Source organism: Eutrema salsugineum, unplaced genomic scaffold, assembly GCF_000478725.1.
Source record: "Eutrema salsugineum unplaced genomic scaffold, Eutsalg1_0 scaffold_1, whole genome shotgun sequence".
NCBI lineage: Eukaryota > Viridiplantae > Streptophyta > Magnoliopsida > Brassicales > Brassicaceae > Eutrema > Eutrema salsugineum.
Genome location: NW_006256909.1, coordinates 19795305 through 19812821, shown reverse-complemented (window position 1 = coordinate 19812821; position 17517 = coordinate 19795305). Strand labels below are relative to the sequence as shown.

Here is a 17517-nt window from a genome sequence, read left to right as displayed (position 1 = left end):
TAAACATCATAAACCCTTAAGTTAGCTCATTCAGGCATTTCATCAAACACTTTGTAGGTAGAGAAAGGCCTTAGGTCAGGGTGATTATCAAAGATCTAAAGATCTAGCATTAAGAGCAGCTAACTAAGGAAAGGAAATAAGAATCTAGAACCTAAACATCATAAATCAAACATCTAAGCATCCTAATCTACACACCTAGAAGCTTAAAACAAGACTACTCACTAATTATACTTAACACACCTAACCTTTTGCAAGAGGTGGTGTTAAACATGATAAACAAGATAGGAAAGAAGAAGAGAATGATAAGAAACAGTTCTGATTTGATCCAAAACGAGGTATCTCTTAACAAACTTTCACAAAAGAGGCAAAAAACTAGAGAGAATGAATGATAGTTCTTTAGAAAAAAAACACTAAAACATATTTATACTAGCTGGGTTTGAACCGGGTCAGCCCAGGACAAACTGTGGATCATAAAAACATAATTCTAATCCTGTCATTCTATTAATCAAAAAATAACCGCCATTATAAAAATTTATTTCTAACTCACTCATTCTATTAATCCGAAAAGACCGTGGTTATTAAACCATAATTCTAACATGCCCATTCATATCACTATATAATATAAATATTTACTAATTTGAAAATAATTTTTATCTTGATATCTTGAAGTTTTGATAACATAACTCGCATAAAACCATAATTATAAATCAAAATCTAACCCGTGCCATCAAATTATCATATAATATTAATATTTATCAGTTTTCAATATGTGAAATTTTAGTCTGATTGAATATGATTAAAAAAATGTACAAAAGTATTTGTTAATCATATGTGTTATTATGAAAATATTATTTGAATTTCAAATGTTAAATTAAATCGTACCTATATTTAAAAAAGTCTAAAGTAATTTAAGTTAATATCTATTTTTTATTTTTCAGAATTAAATTTAATTACAAAATAGTAAATAATTTGAATTTTAAATTAAATATATTCTAAATTTAAGGAAATCTTTAGATATCTAAATTCATATCTAACTTTCGGAATTAAAATTTATATATAAAAGAAAAAAATATTTTAAAATAATATTACATTAAATTAGAATAATTTTAAAAACTGTTTTTAAACAAATTTTTTTTAAAAAAAAATTCAGGAGTTTTTGGAAGCAAGTCCTAAAAGTGCTTCTGTTTTAATAGAATAGATGTAGTGGAAAAGAGAGGTAGAAACCATGACGGTGTTTTAATGTTGGTGTTTCAACATATTCATTGGCTCCGTTAAGTTGGAGATTGATAGAATCAAAGATTCATAGCATTGGAAATTTCGTAAAAACAAATATTGATAGTAAGAGCTTTCAGGTTCAAACCCAATTATTCAAACTAGTCATATCATTATAATATTTGAGGTATCAATCCAAATGAAGATTATCTAGGCACTAGAACATGATAAATCAGTTCGGAATCCAAGTATAATAAAACAAGTTGTGATCAAACAAGAACTTTTTTTTCTGAACATCGTGATCAAACAGGAACAAACTATCAAAAATAAACAAGCTATGATGATAAAATAGATAAAAAACTAGACAAAGCTAACAAAGACTCAAATTCAAAATAAGATAAAGTAAGCTTCTAGATGTGATCATTGATCAGGGTGCTTTCAATGCTAATTCATGATGCTAAGCAAACAATGAGACACTTGCTATTCTTTAGTCTAGACTTCCAAATCAGATTAATTCATTCACATGATAAAATCCCTTTGATATCTATCTAATCAAGACTAATTCCCATTAGTGAATAAGCAATTAACAAGCATAAAGTTCCAAGTTTAATATGACCAAAAACAGCCTCTTTGTGCATCAAAATAAGAGCTAAGATAGACTGAATTTTATACAGAAAGACATAGCAAGCATCACATGATGTCTAAATCCAATTAACTTAGAACTCAAAGCAAGATCATTTCTTTCTCAAGACAATAATCACTATACTAATCAACATTCAAACCTAACTCTCATTAGTGGTAATGATGATCAATATGCATTAATAACCTGTTGTAAAATGTCATTTATGTTTCAAAGAAACATTCTCATGACATTTAAAACATAAACCCTTAAGTTAGCTCATTCAGGCATTTCATCAAACACTTTGTAGGTAGAGAAATGCCTTAGGTCAGGGTGATTATCAAAGATCTAGCATTAAGAGCAGCTAACTAAGGAAAGGAAATAAGAATCTAGAACCTAAACATCATAAATCAAACATCTAAGCATCCTAATCTACACACCTAGAAGCTTAAAAGAAGACTACTCACTAATCATACTTAACACACCTAACCTTTTGCAAGAGGTGGTGTTAAACATGATAAACAAGATAGGAAAGAAGAAGAGAATGATAAGAAACAGTTCTGATTTGATCCAAAACGAGGTATCTCTTAACAAACTTTCACAAAAGAGGCAAAAAACTAGAGAGAATGAATGATAGTTCTTTAGAAAAAAAAAACCCTAAAACATATTTATACTAGCTGGGTTTGAACAGGGTCAGCCCAGAACAAACTGGGTACTGACACGGTTTTGGTTGTTTGGATGTTTCTTGCTGCGGCCTGGCTCTCTTCTCCTCACTCACAGCCTTCAACTCTCAGCCTGAAGCGAGTTGTTTGGTCTGGTGCTGCTCCTCCTTGCTGCGTCTTGGCCCACCAGCAGCATTCAACTTGCAGCTTGAAGTGAGTTCTTAGGTCAAGGTGAAGTTCCCTCTTGCTGCTGCTTAGATTACACACAGCCCTATCTCACAGCCTGATGTGAATCATAAGTTTTGATGCTTTTATTCCTGCTCCGGTTGGCAAGTCGCAGCACCAAGTTGCCGCATTTAATTTTTACTCGGACCAGTTTACACTTGAGGCACCATAACTTCTTGGATACTGATCCAAATGAGTCAAGACAAACTTCAGAGGGAAGGCCACTCAATTTATAGAACTTTGATGAAGAGCTTGAATGCATCCAGAGTGAGAAAGGCATTCCGGTTAACCATCTTTGCATCAGCTCAGGAGGATCCGGTTTCTTGCTGTGGGACATGTCTGTTTTCCGCTTGCGATATCTTTCAGCTCGGTAATCCAAATAACTTAAGACCAAGTCATCGAGATCAATCCGCTAAAACTTTGGTGAAGGACCCGACTTCATCTGAGGCCGGAAAGGCTTTCCGGTAAGCAGTTCTTTGAGGCGCACTGCACTAGTTCAGAATGGCTCCGAGACATGTTCTTCTTCCGTTTGCGATATCTTCCAGCTCGCAGCTCCAAAGCTTCTAACTCCAAGTGTTCTGGAAACTGGAATCACTCCTCTTGATATTTGATGAAGGCACCAGAAGCTGAATCGGAAAGGAAGGCTTTCCAGTGGGCCGATATTTGAAGCGTATTGGTAAGTTTGAATTTTTGGCCGAGAAGTATGTACACGTTTTGGCCGAGAGCTCTGTACTGCGGTACATGTTTTTGGCCGAGAAACATGACCTCCGATGGTACACCAGATGGCTGGAACATCATTTTTGATCATTTCTTCATCTTTTTCCACATTCTCTCCACTGATCTTCACTCCTTTACTCATAAACAGCTCCATGGCACCTGATAAAAACTCCAAACATGCATTTACACACAAGGACTTAATGCAAAACCTATTATGCCATAAAATGGACAAAACCCCTTAGAAATCTACAAGGATGCATGCATGAGACATAAAATGCTAAGTAAAATGCATGCTAAAACCTATCAAATTATGCATAAATCAAACACTGGCAGCATACACCAATTTTAATATATTATCAATATTTTTCAATGTATAATTTTTTTTATTGAATTTTTGTATGAAACAAAATCCATAATTTTATCCACAGTTGTTCCTTATACAATGGTAACAAAAAAAAATTATTTGTTCTCTGTGATTTGTGGAGGGTTTTTTTTGGCTATCATATGGATCATGCAATGAATAGAAATTATTAAAATTGCTGAATTTTCATAGTTAGAAAATATGAACTCCATAGCATACACATACTGTAACTGAAATTTGAAAATGTATATAAAATTTAAATTTTTCATATATATGTTGTCGTCACAATAGATCACAAAATCAACATTTAATTACTTGATTACAAATCTGTGCATAAATAACATTCAATATTAATCTTGTTTAATTTTGGAATATTTTTTTTTGAAATATAATATTAATTGATCATCGAAGAGAGTTATTTACAAGGATAAAATTAAGAAGAGAAGGGAAGCTTTTTAGCCCCCGACAACAGCGCTACAACTTGAAAACAGAGCAGTGAGTTTAAAGCAGAGCATCAGCTCATCTGGGAAGAGGGCCTCGCATACTCAGCCAATGGGTCAATAACTCCGAGTCTTCTTCTTCGTGGGATGTTGCAAGCGATTTGAGGCGGTTGCAGACATCCCGATCAATCGCATGAGTGAGCATGAGAGCGGAACGAGGAGGTCGCTGGTGTCGCCGTCCATTCCTCTCTCTCCAGATACCATAGATCGAAGCCTGTAGTGCCAAACGAGCCAGAATGTAGTCCGATCTGGTCCTCTGATGACACGCAACAGAGCAGATGGTGATTTCCCAGTCAGGGTTCGTTTTGCCTTTCAAGAGCACAGAAGCTAGCCAGTTCCATACCGTAAAAGGTACGGGCTAGCAAAAAACAGATGATCTCTGCTTTCGTTCCTTTCTCCACAGAGCAGACAGTCTTGCACTAAACCCCATTGCCTCATTCTGCTCCCCATAGCTAGTCTGTCACGAACGGCTAACCACACGATGAAGGCATGACGAGGAATGGCTTGAGAGAACCACACCAGTTGGTTCGACCAGACAGTCTGGCGAGGCTCTCTGATTTGATCCCACGTTGCTCGAGAGGAGAAGTGCTCCTTGTATTCATTAATATCATGACGCAATAAGACCATATTCGAGCCATCAGATGCACTCGGAACTGGCAAAGACCTGATGCTGCTTAAAATCGCCTGCAAGTGTTCTCCTCTGCATCGATGAATTCTCCATGTCTGATTTTGCACCGCTGCAGAAACCATAGCTTGACGATCAATTTCCAAAACCCTCGTTCCAGCATCACCAATAATGTCAATAAGTCCCCCAATATTCAGCCAGTTATCAAACCAGAACAAGGTGGATTCTCCATTTCCAATGATGTGACGAATAAAAGGCGCCGCTATCGGACGGAGCTTCAGCAATTTTCTCCATATCCAAGAGCCCCTAGATCCCTCAGGAATTTCCCAGAACAATGAGTGGCAGAGAAGATAATGGCGAGTCCAACTGAACCATAACGATTGTGGGCTGGTGAATAATCGCCAAACCAGCTTTAACGCAAAGACTCGAGAAGAATCGTGCATTCGTCGAATTCCTAGACCTCCTTCCGTCTTTGGTCTACAGACGTCATTCCATGATACCTTTGCTTTAGAGGAATCATGAGGTGATCCAGACCAAAGGAAAGCTGAGCACATGCTTTCAATAGTGTAGAAGCAGCGCTTTGGGAGACGGAAAGCTGCGCACCAAAAGTTTGTTATACTGGTAATGACGGATTGAATAAGTTGCAGACGCCCAGAAAAGGAGAGAGATTTGGAGGACCAAGAGACCATACATGTGCAAATACGATCTATCACCGGCTCAGCGGCTCATAATCCAGTCTAGTCATACTCTTCGTCGTGAGAGGTAAACCCATGTATCTAATAGGCAGTTGTTCCAACGGAAAACCAAGCTCCAAAGCAGTTTGGAGGAGAGATTGATCAAATCTACCCGCCACAAACAGAGAAGATTTCGAGACATTGATTACTAGCCCCGCTTCTCTCTCAAACTCCCTCAAAAATTCCATAACCCCTCTAAGCGACCTCTCTTTGTCATCCATGAACACTAGCATGTCGTCCGAAAAACTGAGATGGGTCAGCTGAGTATCTCGACACATAGGGTGGAAACCAATAGCCCCACTGTTCGCCACTTTGTTTGGTAACAAGGAGAAGACGTTGATGGCAATTACGAACAAGTATGGAAACAGTACCGAACAAGTCTGGGCAGAGTCTCCTTCATTAGTTTCCTCATTACACTATGTTTCTATCATTTACTCAAGAATCTTGAAACCCGTATGGGAGTTTGACTTGGAGATTTTTGGTAGAACCCCCAAATCTTTAGCTTTCGCTGGTGATCTCATCCCCGTATTTGTTACCATTGTCCACACCTTCTCCTGAACCACCTCTGCATTTGCATTCTGATCTGAGCTCTGTTCCGGGATCAACATCACAGCATTTTGCAATGCTACTTCCGTTTGGGGCGTTTCAGTCCCTTCCTCTTGTGCAACCGTGGGTGTGTTATTTTCCACATTTTCCACATGATCACCCTTGCTTACTGTATCTCCATTTTTCTGCGGACTTGACCGAATATGTTCTGCACTTCTATCAGCCGGAATTATTGATCCCTTTCGCATCTGCTCACATTATTTGTCAGTATGACCCCAGCAGTTGCATAGAATACATCGTGGAGGGAGCCATCGGTAAGACACAGGAATAGTGATCTCCAGATCAGATTGAAGATGAATTTTTTCCGGCAACGGTTTCTCCAGATTAACAACCAACAAAACACGAACCATATCCAATTGGATACATCTCTCAGTGTTTGGGTGCAATTTCTTTGCATCACCGATCAGATTTCCAAGAAACATCAGTCCTTTATGCGAGAAAAGATGATCTGGAACTTCTTTCAAATCCACCTATATTGGCATGGACGAGAGATCTGGCTTGAGACTGGAAGTTCAAGGATTCCACTCTTGCACCACCATTGGAACATCAAAAATATGCCAGAAATGTCTGTGAAGTACGCGGGATCTGGTTTGGGCATTGTCGATCTTGAAAAGAACAGTTTTCGGATTAAGAAACTGAGCATCGATTTTCATGGACTTCTCCGACGACGTCCATATACGGTTAACAGTGGAGTGAACCTTGCCAATATGTGGGGCATCACCGATAAAATAGCTCACCACATAGTTAGTCCACAACGGCTGGGAATTCTCAAGGACATCTTTCGGTATTGTAGCAGTGGCTACTCCATTAACCACTTGCGAGGCAATCTGACCGGATTTTGGCGACACTTGATCTGAGAGGATCGCTGACCAAGGCAACTGAGAGGAGCTGGAGATCTTTGGCGAAGAGGGTGGATCAGCACCAGACGGTCCCGACACCGGCGGCGGCGGTCCCATGGTCGGGGACGAAGAACCTTGCAGGATGCGGAAAAGGAAAGTCTTGAGAGCGGCCAAACCTAGGTGTCCAACTTTTCTTTTGAAATATTTATTAATATATAATATATATTTTTTCATGATTGAGAGCCTTGTCAAAGCCATTGAATACTAACTTGTAAAATTTTATCCAAATTTAGGAAAACCACAAATGAAATGATTATATTTAGTACAATCTCCATGAAATAATTCAAAGAAAAGCCTGTAAGAAAGATGTGATTGGTTCCTTATTTGTGCTTTAATGAAGTTTGCAACAAAGAATCAAGTTTGCAATGAGCAGCAGCAGCAACATTAACACCGAACTGCCTTACACCAAGTGATTTCTTTCTCACTTCGATTCCATCATCATGCAGAATCAACACACAAAAAAAAACCACGAGACACCAAATATATTAAAAAACAAAATATGTGACTTGAACCAAAAGGTAAAACAATTAAATTTTTATCTTCGAGAGGGTTCTTCTTCTTCTGACGATCTCATATCTCAAATTCATTCTATTTTATCTCCTCAAAGAGGATTGCATACTCTTTGATTGCACTATCTTCCGCATAAGGGTTGTCTCCTACTTTTCCTCTCTTGAAGTTCATATTCTGGTGTCTGGACTCATAAAAAGTCACTAAACTAAAACCACTTTTAAACATTAAAAGCTTATCTTTAGAGACATGTAGATAGAGAAACACATACGCTGTAACACCTGTAACACAAAGTATATAGGATGAACAAACGTTCATTAATACTCGGTTTTTTTTTTCAAAAACTGCAGGAACATGAAGAAGAGAAAGCAGAGGAACACTTTTTAGTTAAAGGAGAAAGGAACCGAGATGTTTGAAGTGGAGGTGGTGTTCGCAGCAGAGGTTTTAATGAGAACGTTATATGGCAGAGACGACGACATTAACTATTAACTCCCATTATTGTAATTATGGTTGGTTCGATGAACATAGTGTGTTTTGGCCTTACATTAGGGTAAGAACACTTGTAAATTTGTAATGAACATTCCACCAGCAGAGTAGAGCTTCTCTCTGTAGCTTTCATTTCTTCTTTTCTTTGAAAAATCTAAATTTAAAGAACTGATTCGCCTTCCGAGTTTGCGAAGCAAACTGTCCTTGAGATCAGGGTCATCACATGTTTGTTTCCCATCCTGTGATATCTTATCGCCTCCACTCAGTTCCTTTTAAGATGAAACTTAACCATCTTCTACACCGTAAGATGATCTAAACATATAAATTAATGCTTTATAGAAGTTAGTAGACAATACTAAAGGAAAAATCACGATCATGAAAACAGTATATTATTTGTATCTCTAGAGTTACAGCTGGATTCTCGGCTAACGCCTAAGTGGCTCAAGTAAAGCCAAGCACCGCGCAAGTGAATAAGAGAAAAAAAAACTGCAGCAAGTGTAGTAGAGAATATATCGTAAAGCAAAAATAAAATTAATGTAAAAAACATTTTTTAATAAATTAAGAAAGGATCAAATAATGATCACACAAGAAGGCACGATCAAAAACAAAATGATAACATAAAATCTTTTCATAAACAACATGAACCGAATCCATTTAATACTATAAGGAACAAACAAAACAAAAGTATAGTGATGAAATATCACCGATTTAATCCAGAGTTGAGAATTCTTGGCCATATGGAACAAGGGATTAGGTGAGAATACTTGAACTCGGCGAGTGAATTTGAGACTGGAAAGTGTATAGGTTCATAGAAACTGGTGTATAGGTTCATATGATATTCACCTCCGAGTTCCCTTGGTAATTTGGTGTTATATTTGGTGTTCAATTTATTCCATATCATAGAGCTTAAGCGTTCTATTTCTTTATTTTGTAAATAGCTAATGTTATAGGTTTTGTTAATTTTTACTAAATATTGGATATATTAAATTTGAAAAATGGTTTGATTGATAATCGAATGAAGCATTAAACCATAATAATTTAGAGCGGTATATTTAAAGTTAATTTTACACATCATCAAATAAGAACCAATAAAAAAATTAAACTAAACTGGAAAATAGGGTAAAATTTTTTTTTTTGCAGTCAGAACTCATTGTAGAGCTGACACGTAAGCAAAACATTTTGAAACTCACTGTGGAACTGACATGTCAGCAATTCACTACACAAATACGTATGAAAAACTCTTACGTTCACTCTTAGGGGTGAATCTTTTTATTCGCCACCTCTTATTTTAAACAATAAGAATGTGACATCTAATATTGCATTTAAAAAAATACAAAATATCAAATTTATATTAAACAATTAAAAAAATATAAAATATAAAATATATTAAGAATAAAACAAATAAAACCTAATCCTAAACATTAAATAAAACAAAAAAACTTAATGATTTAATATTCTTAATTTGTTTTATTTATTTATTTTAAACTTTTAATTGATGAATATCCTAAAATAAAATATTTTTTTCCAAACTTAAATTTAAAAGTATGAAATAGTAAAAGTAAGTGTGAGAGAGAAAACGAGAGTAAACATATTTATACAACATAATATATTATAAACTCATGGGAAGTTGGTAAGCATGTAAATCTTTAAGGGGTAGGTAAGCCTTAGAGGGTAAGTAAGTAGATGAGTTGGTAATTTGGATAATCATATCCATTTTCAACACTCCCCCTTGCTTATCCATCATTACCAATATATTGCATACTGTCTCGTTAATCTGTTTGGGACAAAAATAATAACAAGAGAAAAAAAGTGCAGTAACGCTCTCCATGGAAAAAATATATATTCTTCTTTTTCTTCGAACGCTTAGATGACGGCGTCTCTCTCTCTCTCTCTTTGATTGATGAATCTGGATTTCTACAACATTTTGATGTCCTTATTTTGCGTATTCTTTGATGCCTCGCTAAAAATCTCATCATGGAAAATTCAGTGGGACAAAAACCACGGTAAGGGAAAAAGAGTACATCTATGCATATCATCATACTTTTCTTCCTGGAAGTATTCCCCTTTGGAAGTCTATATTTTGCGTGTTCATTGTTGCCTCGTTAAAAACTTTATCATAGAAAAACCCATTGGAACAAACCATGATAAGGGAAAAAGAGTGCAGTCATGCTTGTCTTCTAGACGAATCTCTTTATATGATTCTTATGGAACCCATTAATATATGTCTTCTGGACATATATCTTTATTTGGTTCTTCAGGAACCTTTTCAAAAATGTCTTCAAGACATTTCCTCTATATGGTTCTTCTGAAACTTTTTTACAAATGTCTTCAGGACATTTTTTCTATATGGTTCTTTTCGAACCATTTCACTCAAGAGGGGATTTTTATCTTACAAGCCCATCGGTCTCCCGCGCTTTAATTGAACCCGCAGTTCAGTTGCTCTATTCTTGTCAATAATTTATTCTGGAACATTTCTTTTGATGGAGCATTAGCAACGGGGATATATGATTTCGTCACCCATCTTATATCATTGAATGCATCAAGTAACTGGTTTTCCAAACTTTGCAAATGTACAATTTTATGAACTCCACCTCACGTTTCTTGTTAGGAGGATCGAGATAAGCCAAAATTTATATACACTTTTTTTTTCTATCTTTTGGTGATTCTCTAGATCCTCCTCCTCAACACAGGAAATTCATTTTCATAAAAGTGGCAATCGGCAAAACGTGTCGTAAACATATCTCCAGTTACCGGTTCAAGATCACCTCTGGAATAATTCCTTTTATTATACTACTCGAGAAAACTCTTCAGGAGTTTTGATGATCATCATTCTTTATTTCAATCGAGTAGCGTTCCCGGGAATATAATTCTGATATAATCCTTTAGGGATTAATTCCTCTAGAGGTTAATCTTTGGTTCCATTTTTTTATAATGACATGCTGAATCGAGATCTCTTATCATCGATTTCAGTCAGGTACCTGATTTTATTTTAAACCATGTCAACAATCTCTTCAGGAGATTAATCCTCTTTCGCTCCTTTTCTTTTGAGGATTTGGAACCAAAGTATTATCACGTTTTTTTACGTGTCATAGACTCAAATTGACCGTCCTTCATGGACATCTACTTTTTAGTGGAGCTCAGCTGGGATATGAAATTATGTTTTTTCACTCAATATGAACTTCAAGTTCATATGAGGATCCATCAGCTGTTTTCTATATGCCATACTGCATATTTTGTGTCACCACATGGAGATCACCGTAATGGGTTTTGCAATCCTTGGATTTGCTTTATTTTGAGCTCATTTCGAGTGCGAACATAATCTTCTGGATGTTCAGCTTTCACTCGATGTGGGATTCCTTAATTCTCTCCCTTGAGATGATACAATTTTAAGGTCTATCCATCTCTAATTAAATCCCACTCTAGGACCAACCACATATCCAATGAGCTTTAAACCAAAAGAAATTGTGATCCATCCATGGATGGTTTTCATGATGGTTTCATTTTTTCTTTTTCTTTGTAACATGCAATAGTTGAAAAAGCTTCTGGTTTTTCAACATGTATGCATGTCTCCATCGTGTGCTCTTCCGGAGCTTCTAGCTCTTCTGGGGCTTACCTCTTTCGGAGCTTCTAGCTCTTATGGGGCTTTTAGCTCTTTCGGAGCTTCTAGCTCTTACGGGGCTTTTACCTCTTCCAGAGCTTCTAGCTCTTATGGGATTTTTAGCTCTTCCGGAGATTCTAGTTCTTACGGGGCTTTTAGCTCTTCCGGAGCTTTTAGTTTTCTGAGCTTTTTAGCTCTTCCGGAAGTTTTGATTTTTAAAGACATGTTTTGATGCCTTTAACCCATATTATAATTAACCTTCCACTTCATAAAATTTGATTAAGGAGAGGGATTAAACCATCAACTCCATAATTTTATGATCACGTAAGAGGTTTAACCTTATATTCCATAAATATTTGATCAAAGAGAAGGCATAACCTTCTACTCCATAATATTAGTAAGGAGGAGATTTAATCTTCCACTCCATAAATATAGATACAGAGGAGGATTAACCTTCCACTCCATCATTTTCTGATTATGGAGGAGATTTAACCTTTCACTCCATAAAAATATGATCAAGGAGGAGGTTTAAACCATCAACTCTGAAATTTTGTAATCAGGGAGGAGGTTTTACCTTCCACTCCATCATTTTGTAGCCATGGAGGAGGCTTAACCTTCAACTCCATATATAAATTTAAATGTATAAACATAAATTAAACAAGGAGGAGGCATAACCTATTACTCCATAAATAAATTTAAATCTATAAACATAAATCAAACAAGGAGGAGGCATAACCTACCACTCTATATATATAAACAAGGAGGAGGTTTAACCTTCAACTCCATAATTATGATCTGAGGAGATATAGTCTACAATATGATGATATGATCGTGAAGGCATAGCCTATCATAACCATCGGTTTGAAGAAGGCATAACCTATCATCTCGTAAACTTGAAAATAAATTGAATATAAATTTAAATCATAGGTTCAGGGAAGGCAGAACCTATCAACCCGAAATAATACATAAATGGAGAACAATAAGTGTCATAAAATGAGGCAATAAAATGAGGCTGGTATCCTAGGGGAAGTGTTACAACAGTCATAAAATCAGGCAATAAAAGTCAGAAACAGATTTTATGAACAAAACATGGATACAAATGTATGAAACCTATTTTCATTATTTATGCATAGTAATTTATCTTTTTCCATCTCTTTATATACAATTTTTTTTTGTTTGTACTAATAAAAATTACTCTTTTATCTCTTTTACAATCTCTGTATACTTTTTTGCTAAATTATAAATATTTAGGTGTTATAAATTGTGTAAAAAATTGATTGACCTAAAATCTTGGTCCCATGGCAAAAAAAAATATTTAGGTGTTATAAATTGTGTAAAAAATTGATTGACCTAAAATCTTGGTCCCATGGCAAAAAAAAAAATGTTAGCAAAGTCAATCGATAGTTAATCAACACTGAAGCTGTGAAACAACCCAAAAACCGGCCTAACTGATGTGTGCTGTGTTGAGGGTTGTCAAGTTTTACCCTAAATGAAATCAATAGCCGCAAGTGCACAGCTGATCAATTGTAGTACTTAGGGATCGAATCCACAGGGAAGGAGGATCTTTTCCTGCAAAAGCATTTGAAAGAAATATAAAGTAAGGAAGTCTAGAACCAAACGGTTTTGTGGGGGTTTTGGTGGTGTGTTTAAAATGTAAAAACGAAATCTAAAAAGAAACTACGGGGATTAAATGGCCTAATAACTAAACTTAACGAAAATGAATAAAAACGAGAAAAACGGATATTCTAATTGCTTAAATGAAAATTAACTAAAAAGGAATGAGAATATTGAAATAAAGCTTGAAATAAAAACGGTGTGAATCTATAAGGAAGAAAGCGTTGGGGTTCAGGGAAGTTTTCTCAGGGGTTCGAACGATTCAAAACATTGCTAGAGAGTAAAATTGATAAGATCTTAGCTTAAACTTTTCAAACTGGAGTCACGGACTTATGAATACGCCACTGTCGTGATCATAGACAACTATCTCTCTCAACCCTGACCAGTAGGTTTCCACTCTGGCCCTGAAAGAGAAGAGATGCATTATGTTTAAGACTCGTCACCATTCACAAATCGCCCATAGGTAGGTTTCCACTCCTATGTTTGTTTTGCTCTCCCAAACTAGATCTGACACCAGATGAACACTTTCGTGTCACCAAGCATCTGGATCTGATTGTAGTTCATGACGCTACTCTCATGCAGTAAAACAGAATTCAGAAGAAAAAGTTCTAAGATTCGGCTCAAAAGCTCATGGAATCCTCATCGAACATATAAATCCCCATCGAAAATCATTTAATCCCAACAATAAAACTACTCAGTCATGATGAACAAAATCAAAAACATAGTATTAATAAGTAGAATAGAAACCGAAATTGAAAAAGAAAGAACAAGGGTTCAAGAGACAAATCTCTCTCTCCCTAAAAGCTAAAGTAAAAACAATAAGAAAAATATGAGGTAATGATTCGGTTCTCCCTTTTTAGGGTTCCTAAAACATGTATTTATAGTGCTCAAGACATCTCTGGACGTCACTTAGGGTTTCTCCAAATGAGGGAATCATTGTGGGCTTCAGAAATGGGCTTTCGGGCTTGGAGTTGGCTGGCCGCGGTCGGGATGGCTGTGACCGCGGGAAATGGATGGCTGGCCACGGTCACGGTGCTTCTGACCGCGGGAAATTGCTTGTTGGCCGCAGGTGAAAATGCTCGCCAGCTGGTTTACGGGACATCTTGCTCTTCGCGTATCTTTTGATTGAACCGTTGGATTGCCAAGCTGTAAAGTGTGCTGGAAAGCTGATACTTCCATCTTTAAGATCTCCAAATTTGAGTTGGATCAGACGGTGAGAAGGCCTTCAATCAGGGGTGAATGTGTGAGCCAAAACTCGCACAACCAGAAATTTGTTTAAGGAAAACTAAGGGATCGGAAACTTCTAGGGTTTATCGTCAAAAACAGTAAGATCGAAAGAAAGTTTTTCTTGCTGTAAAAGTGTTTAGCTCTTATTGCTTAGGGTTGCAAAAGTTACATAATGAATTGTATACATCATCTATTTATACTAATTCTCCAAACCGCCTAGCCGAGAATCTTGGGAGAGATTTTCGGAATATTTCCTTATCGCCTCGTGCGACTCACCGCCATTGTATTTCGCCTAGGGTTTTTATGGGCTCCGTCTCTCAAGGCCTTAGTTCAGCCCATCTGAACTTTTCCACGGCTCGGCCCATCTAACTTCTCCACGGCTCGGCCAACTTGCCATTTTAGTCGAGACATGATCCGGTCCACCTCACCGAGGCGCGGCTCGGCCCAGGCATGTTGGAGAGGGGCTCGGCCCATTTCTTACGATTCGGCTCGGCCCATCTATCTTTCTTCGCGGCTCTCCCTACTGGTCTATCTTCACGGCTCTCCCACTTGGTGATCGCGGCTCTCCCACTTGGTGATCGCGGCTCTCCCACTTATCTTGGTGAGAACAGCTCTCCCACTTGTCTTTGTGAGAACGGCTCTCCCACTGGTCTTGGTGAGAACGGCTCTTCCACTTGTCTTTCTTCCATACTTAGTCATTTTGAGATGGTTTTATCTGCTTGGGGTGAAAACCGACCCCAACAGTTAGCCCCCCAGCTCGTCAGTTTCGGAGGCGAGAGTGACGAGGTCCATTACTCCTGACCGTAGGATAAACAATCGAGTCAACTATTATGACGTAAGCCAAGATGAGGTGTTTTGGGAATGAAGACGCCGAGGCGTTCCCAAGGACTGCCGAGGGTGCCGAGGTGTTTCGAAAAGGTACCGAAGATGCCGAGGCAAGTTAAGGACGAGGCGATTTCGTTTAGTAATGATGAGCCGAGGCGATTTCGTTTAGTAATGATGAGCCGAGGCGAGGCGATTTGAGAATGTTATGCCGAGCTGAATAAATGGCGAGGCGTTTCGAGAAAAAGTTCGTGCCGAGCCGTTATGTTAACGACGAGGCGTTTCGAGAGAATGTTTGTGCCGAGCCGTTTCGTTAACGACGAGGCGTTTCGAGAGAAAAAGTTAATGCCGAGCCATTTTGTTAACGGCGAGGCGTTTCAAGAGAGAGTTCGTGCCGAGCCGTTTTGTTAACGACGAGGCGTTTCAAGAGAGAGTTAATGCCGAGCTGTTCCGTTAACGACGAGGCGTTTCAAGAGAGAGTTAACGCCGAGCCGTTTCGTTAACAACGAGGCGTTTCAAGAGAGAGAGCTAATGCCGAGCCGTTTCGTTAACGACGAGGCGTTTCAAGAGAGAGTTAATGCCGAGCTGTTTTGGCAGAAGTTGTGCCGAGGCGTTCTGGCGTAGGCAACACCGAGCCACGTTCGAGGGTGTCGGCGAGGTGTTTTTGTTAGTAACACCGAGCCGTGTTTCGCGGTGCGACGAGGAGTCTACGTTAATGACGCCGAGCCATGTATCAAGGTAGCGACGAGGCGTCTGTGTAAATAATGCCGAGTCGTGTTTCAGGATAATGATGAGACGTTTTTTCTAAGAAAGTTGCCGAGCCGTGTTTTCAAGATAACGACGAGGCATTTACGTCAGTAATGCCGAGCCGTGTTTCATGGTAACGACGTGGCGTTTATGTGTCAGTAATGCCGAGTCGTGTTTCAAGGTAACGACGAGGCGTTTATGTGTCAGTAATGCCGAGCCGTGTTTCAAGGTAACGACGAGGCGTTTATGTGTCAGTAATGCCGAGCCGTGTTTCAAGGTAACGACGAGGCATTTGTTCTAAGAGAGTTGCCGAGCCATTTCGCGTAAACGATAACGACGAGGCGTTGTTATGAAATTGTCGAGCTGTGACGACAAAGCACGGCTCGGTTCACACAACTTGATGAGATATCCTTGGGAAAGAGTGTAAGCGAGGCGATTTGATAACGGGGATAGGCGAACTGTTTTTCCCGGAGTTTTTTTTTTTAAATGACAAGGTGTTTTTGTGAAAACGTCGAGCCGAATAAACGATGAACCGTTTTGCAAAAACTGTGCCGAGCCGAATAAGCGACGAGGCTTTTTGCGTAAACTGTGCCGTTCTTAATGTAAGACGCCCATAGTGCTGCGGTGCGCAGAAAGACTAATACTAAAGCTTTTCCAGAAAATACAATGCCGAGGGGTGTTAGATATTGTCGGGGGAGAGTGTTACGCCGACGCACGTGATCTAGATACGGCTTGTTACTGGATTAAGTCAGGAGATGCCAAACCGACAAGGTCAAAAGATGCATAGACGACAAGGCAAGACAGTGCCTAGAAGATGACCCGAGACGATGGCTAGGAGACAAGGCAAGGGGATGCCTAGGCGACGAGGCAGGAGGACGCCTAGCCGACGAGCCGAGATGATGGCTAGGCGATAATGCAAGAGGATGCCTAGCTGCCGAGCCGAGTTAACGGCTAGGTGACAAGGCAAGAAGATGCCTAGGCGACGAGGTAAGATGATGCCTAGGCAACAAGCCAAGATGACGCCTAGCCGACGAGCCGAGATGATGGCTAGACGACAATGCAAGAGGATGCCTAGCTGCCGAGCCGAGTTAACGGCTAGGCGACAAGGCAAGAGGATGCCTAGCTGCCGAGCCGAGTTAACGGCTAGGTGACAAGGCAAGAGGATGCCTAGGCGACGAGATAAGATGATGCCTAAGCAACAAGCCAAGATGACGCCTAGCCGACGAGCCGAGATGATGGCTAGGCAACAATGCAAGAGGATGCCTAGCTGCCGAGCCGAGTTAACGGCTAGGCGACAAGGCAAGAGAATGCCTAGCTGCCGAGCCGAGTTAACGGCTAGGTGACAAGGCAAGAGGA

The 17517-nt window shown here is 38.8% G+C and overlaps 1 protein-coding gene across 1 annotated transcript; it reads right to left on the bottom strand.

Moving 5' to 3' along the window:
- Window positions 1-4315: 4315 nt before the first annotated feature.
- LOC112082148 lies at window positions 4316-5888 on the bottom strand. The gene is made up of 3 exons (XM_024149247.1): window positions 5669-5888; window positions 4707-5516; window positions 4316-4623 (listed from the first exon to the last, which is right to left on the bottom strand). The coding sequence occupies exons 1-3, from the start codon at window positions 5886-5888 to the stop codon at window positions 4316-4318; spliced, it is 1338 nt and encodes a 445-aa protein (XP_024005015.1).
- Window positions 5889-17517: the final 11629 nt, after the last annotated feature.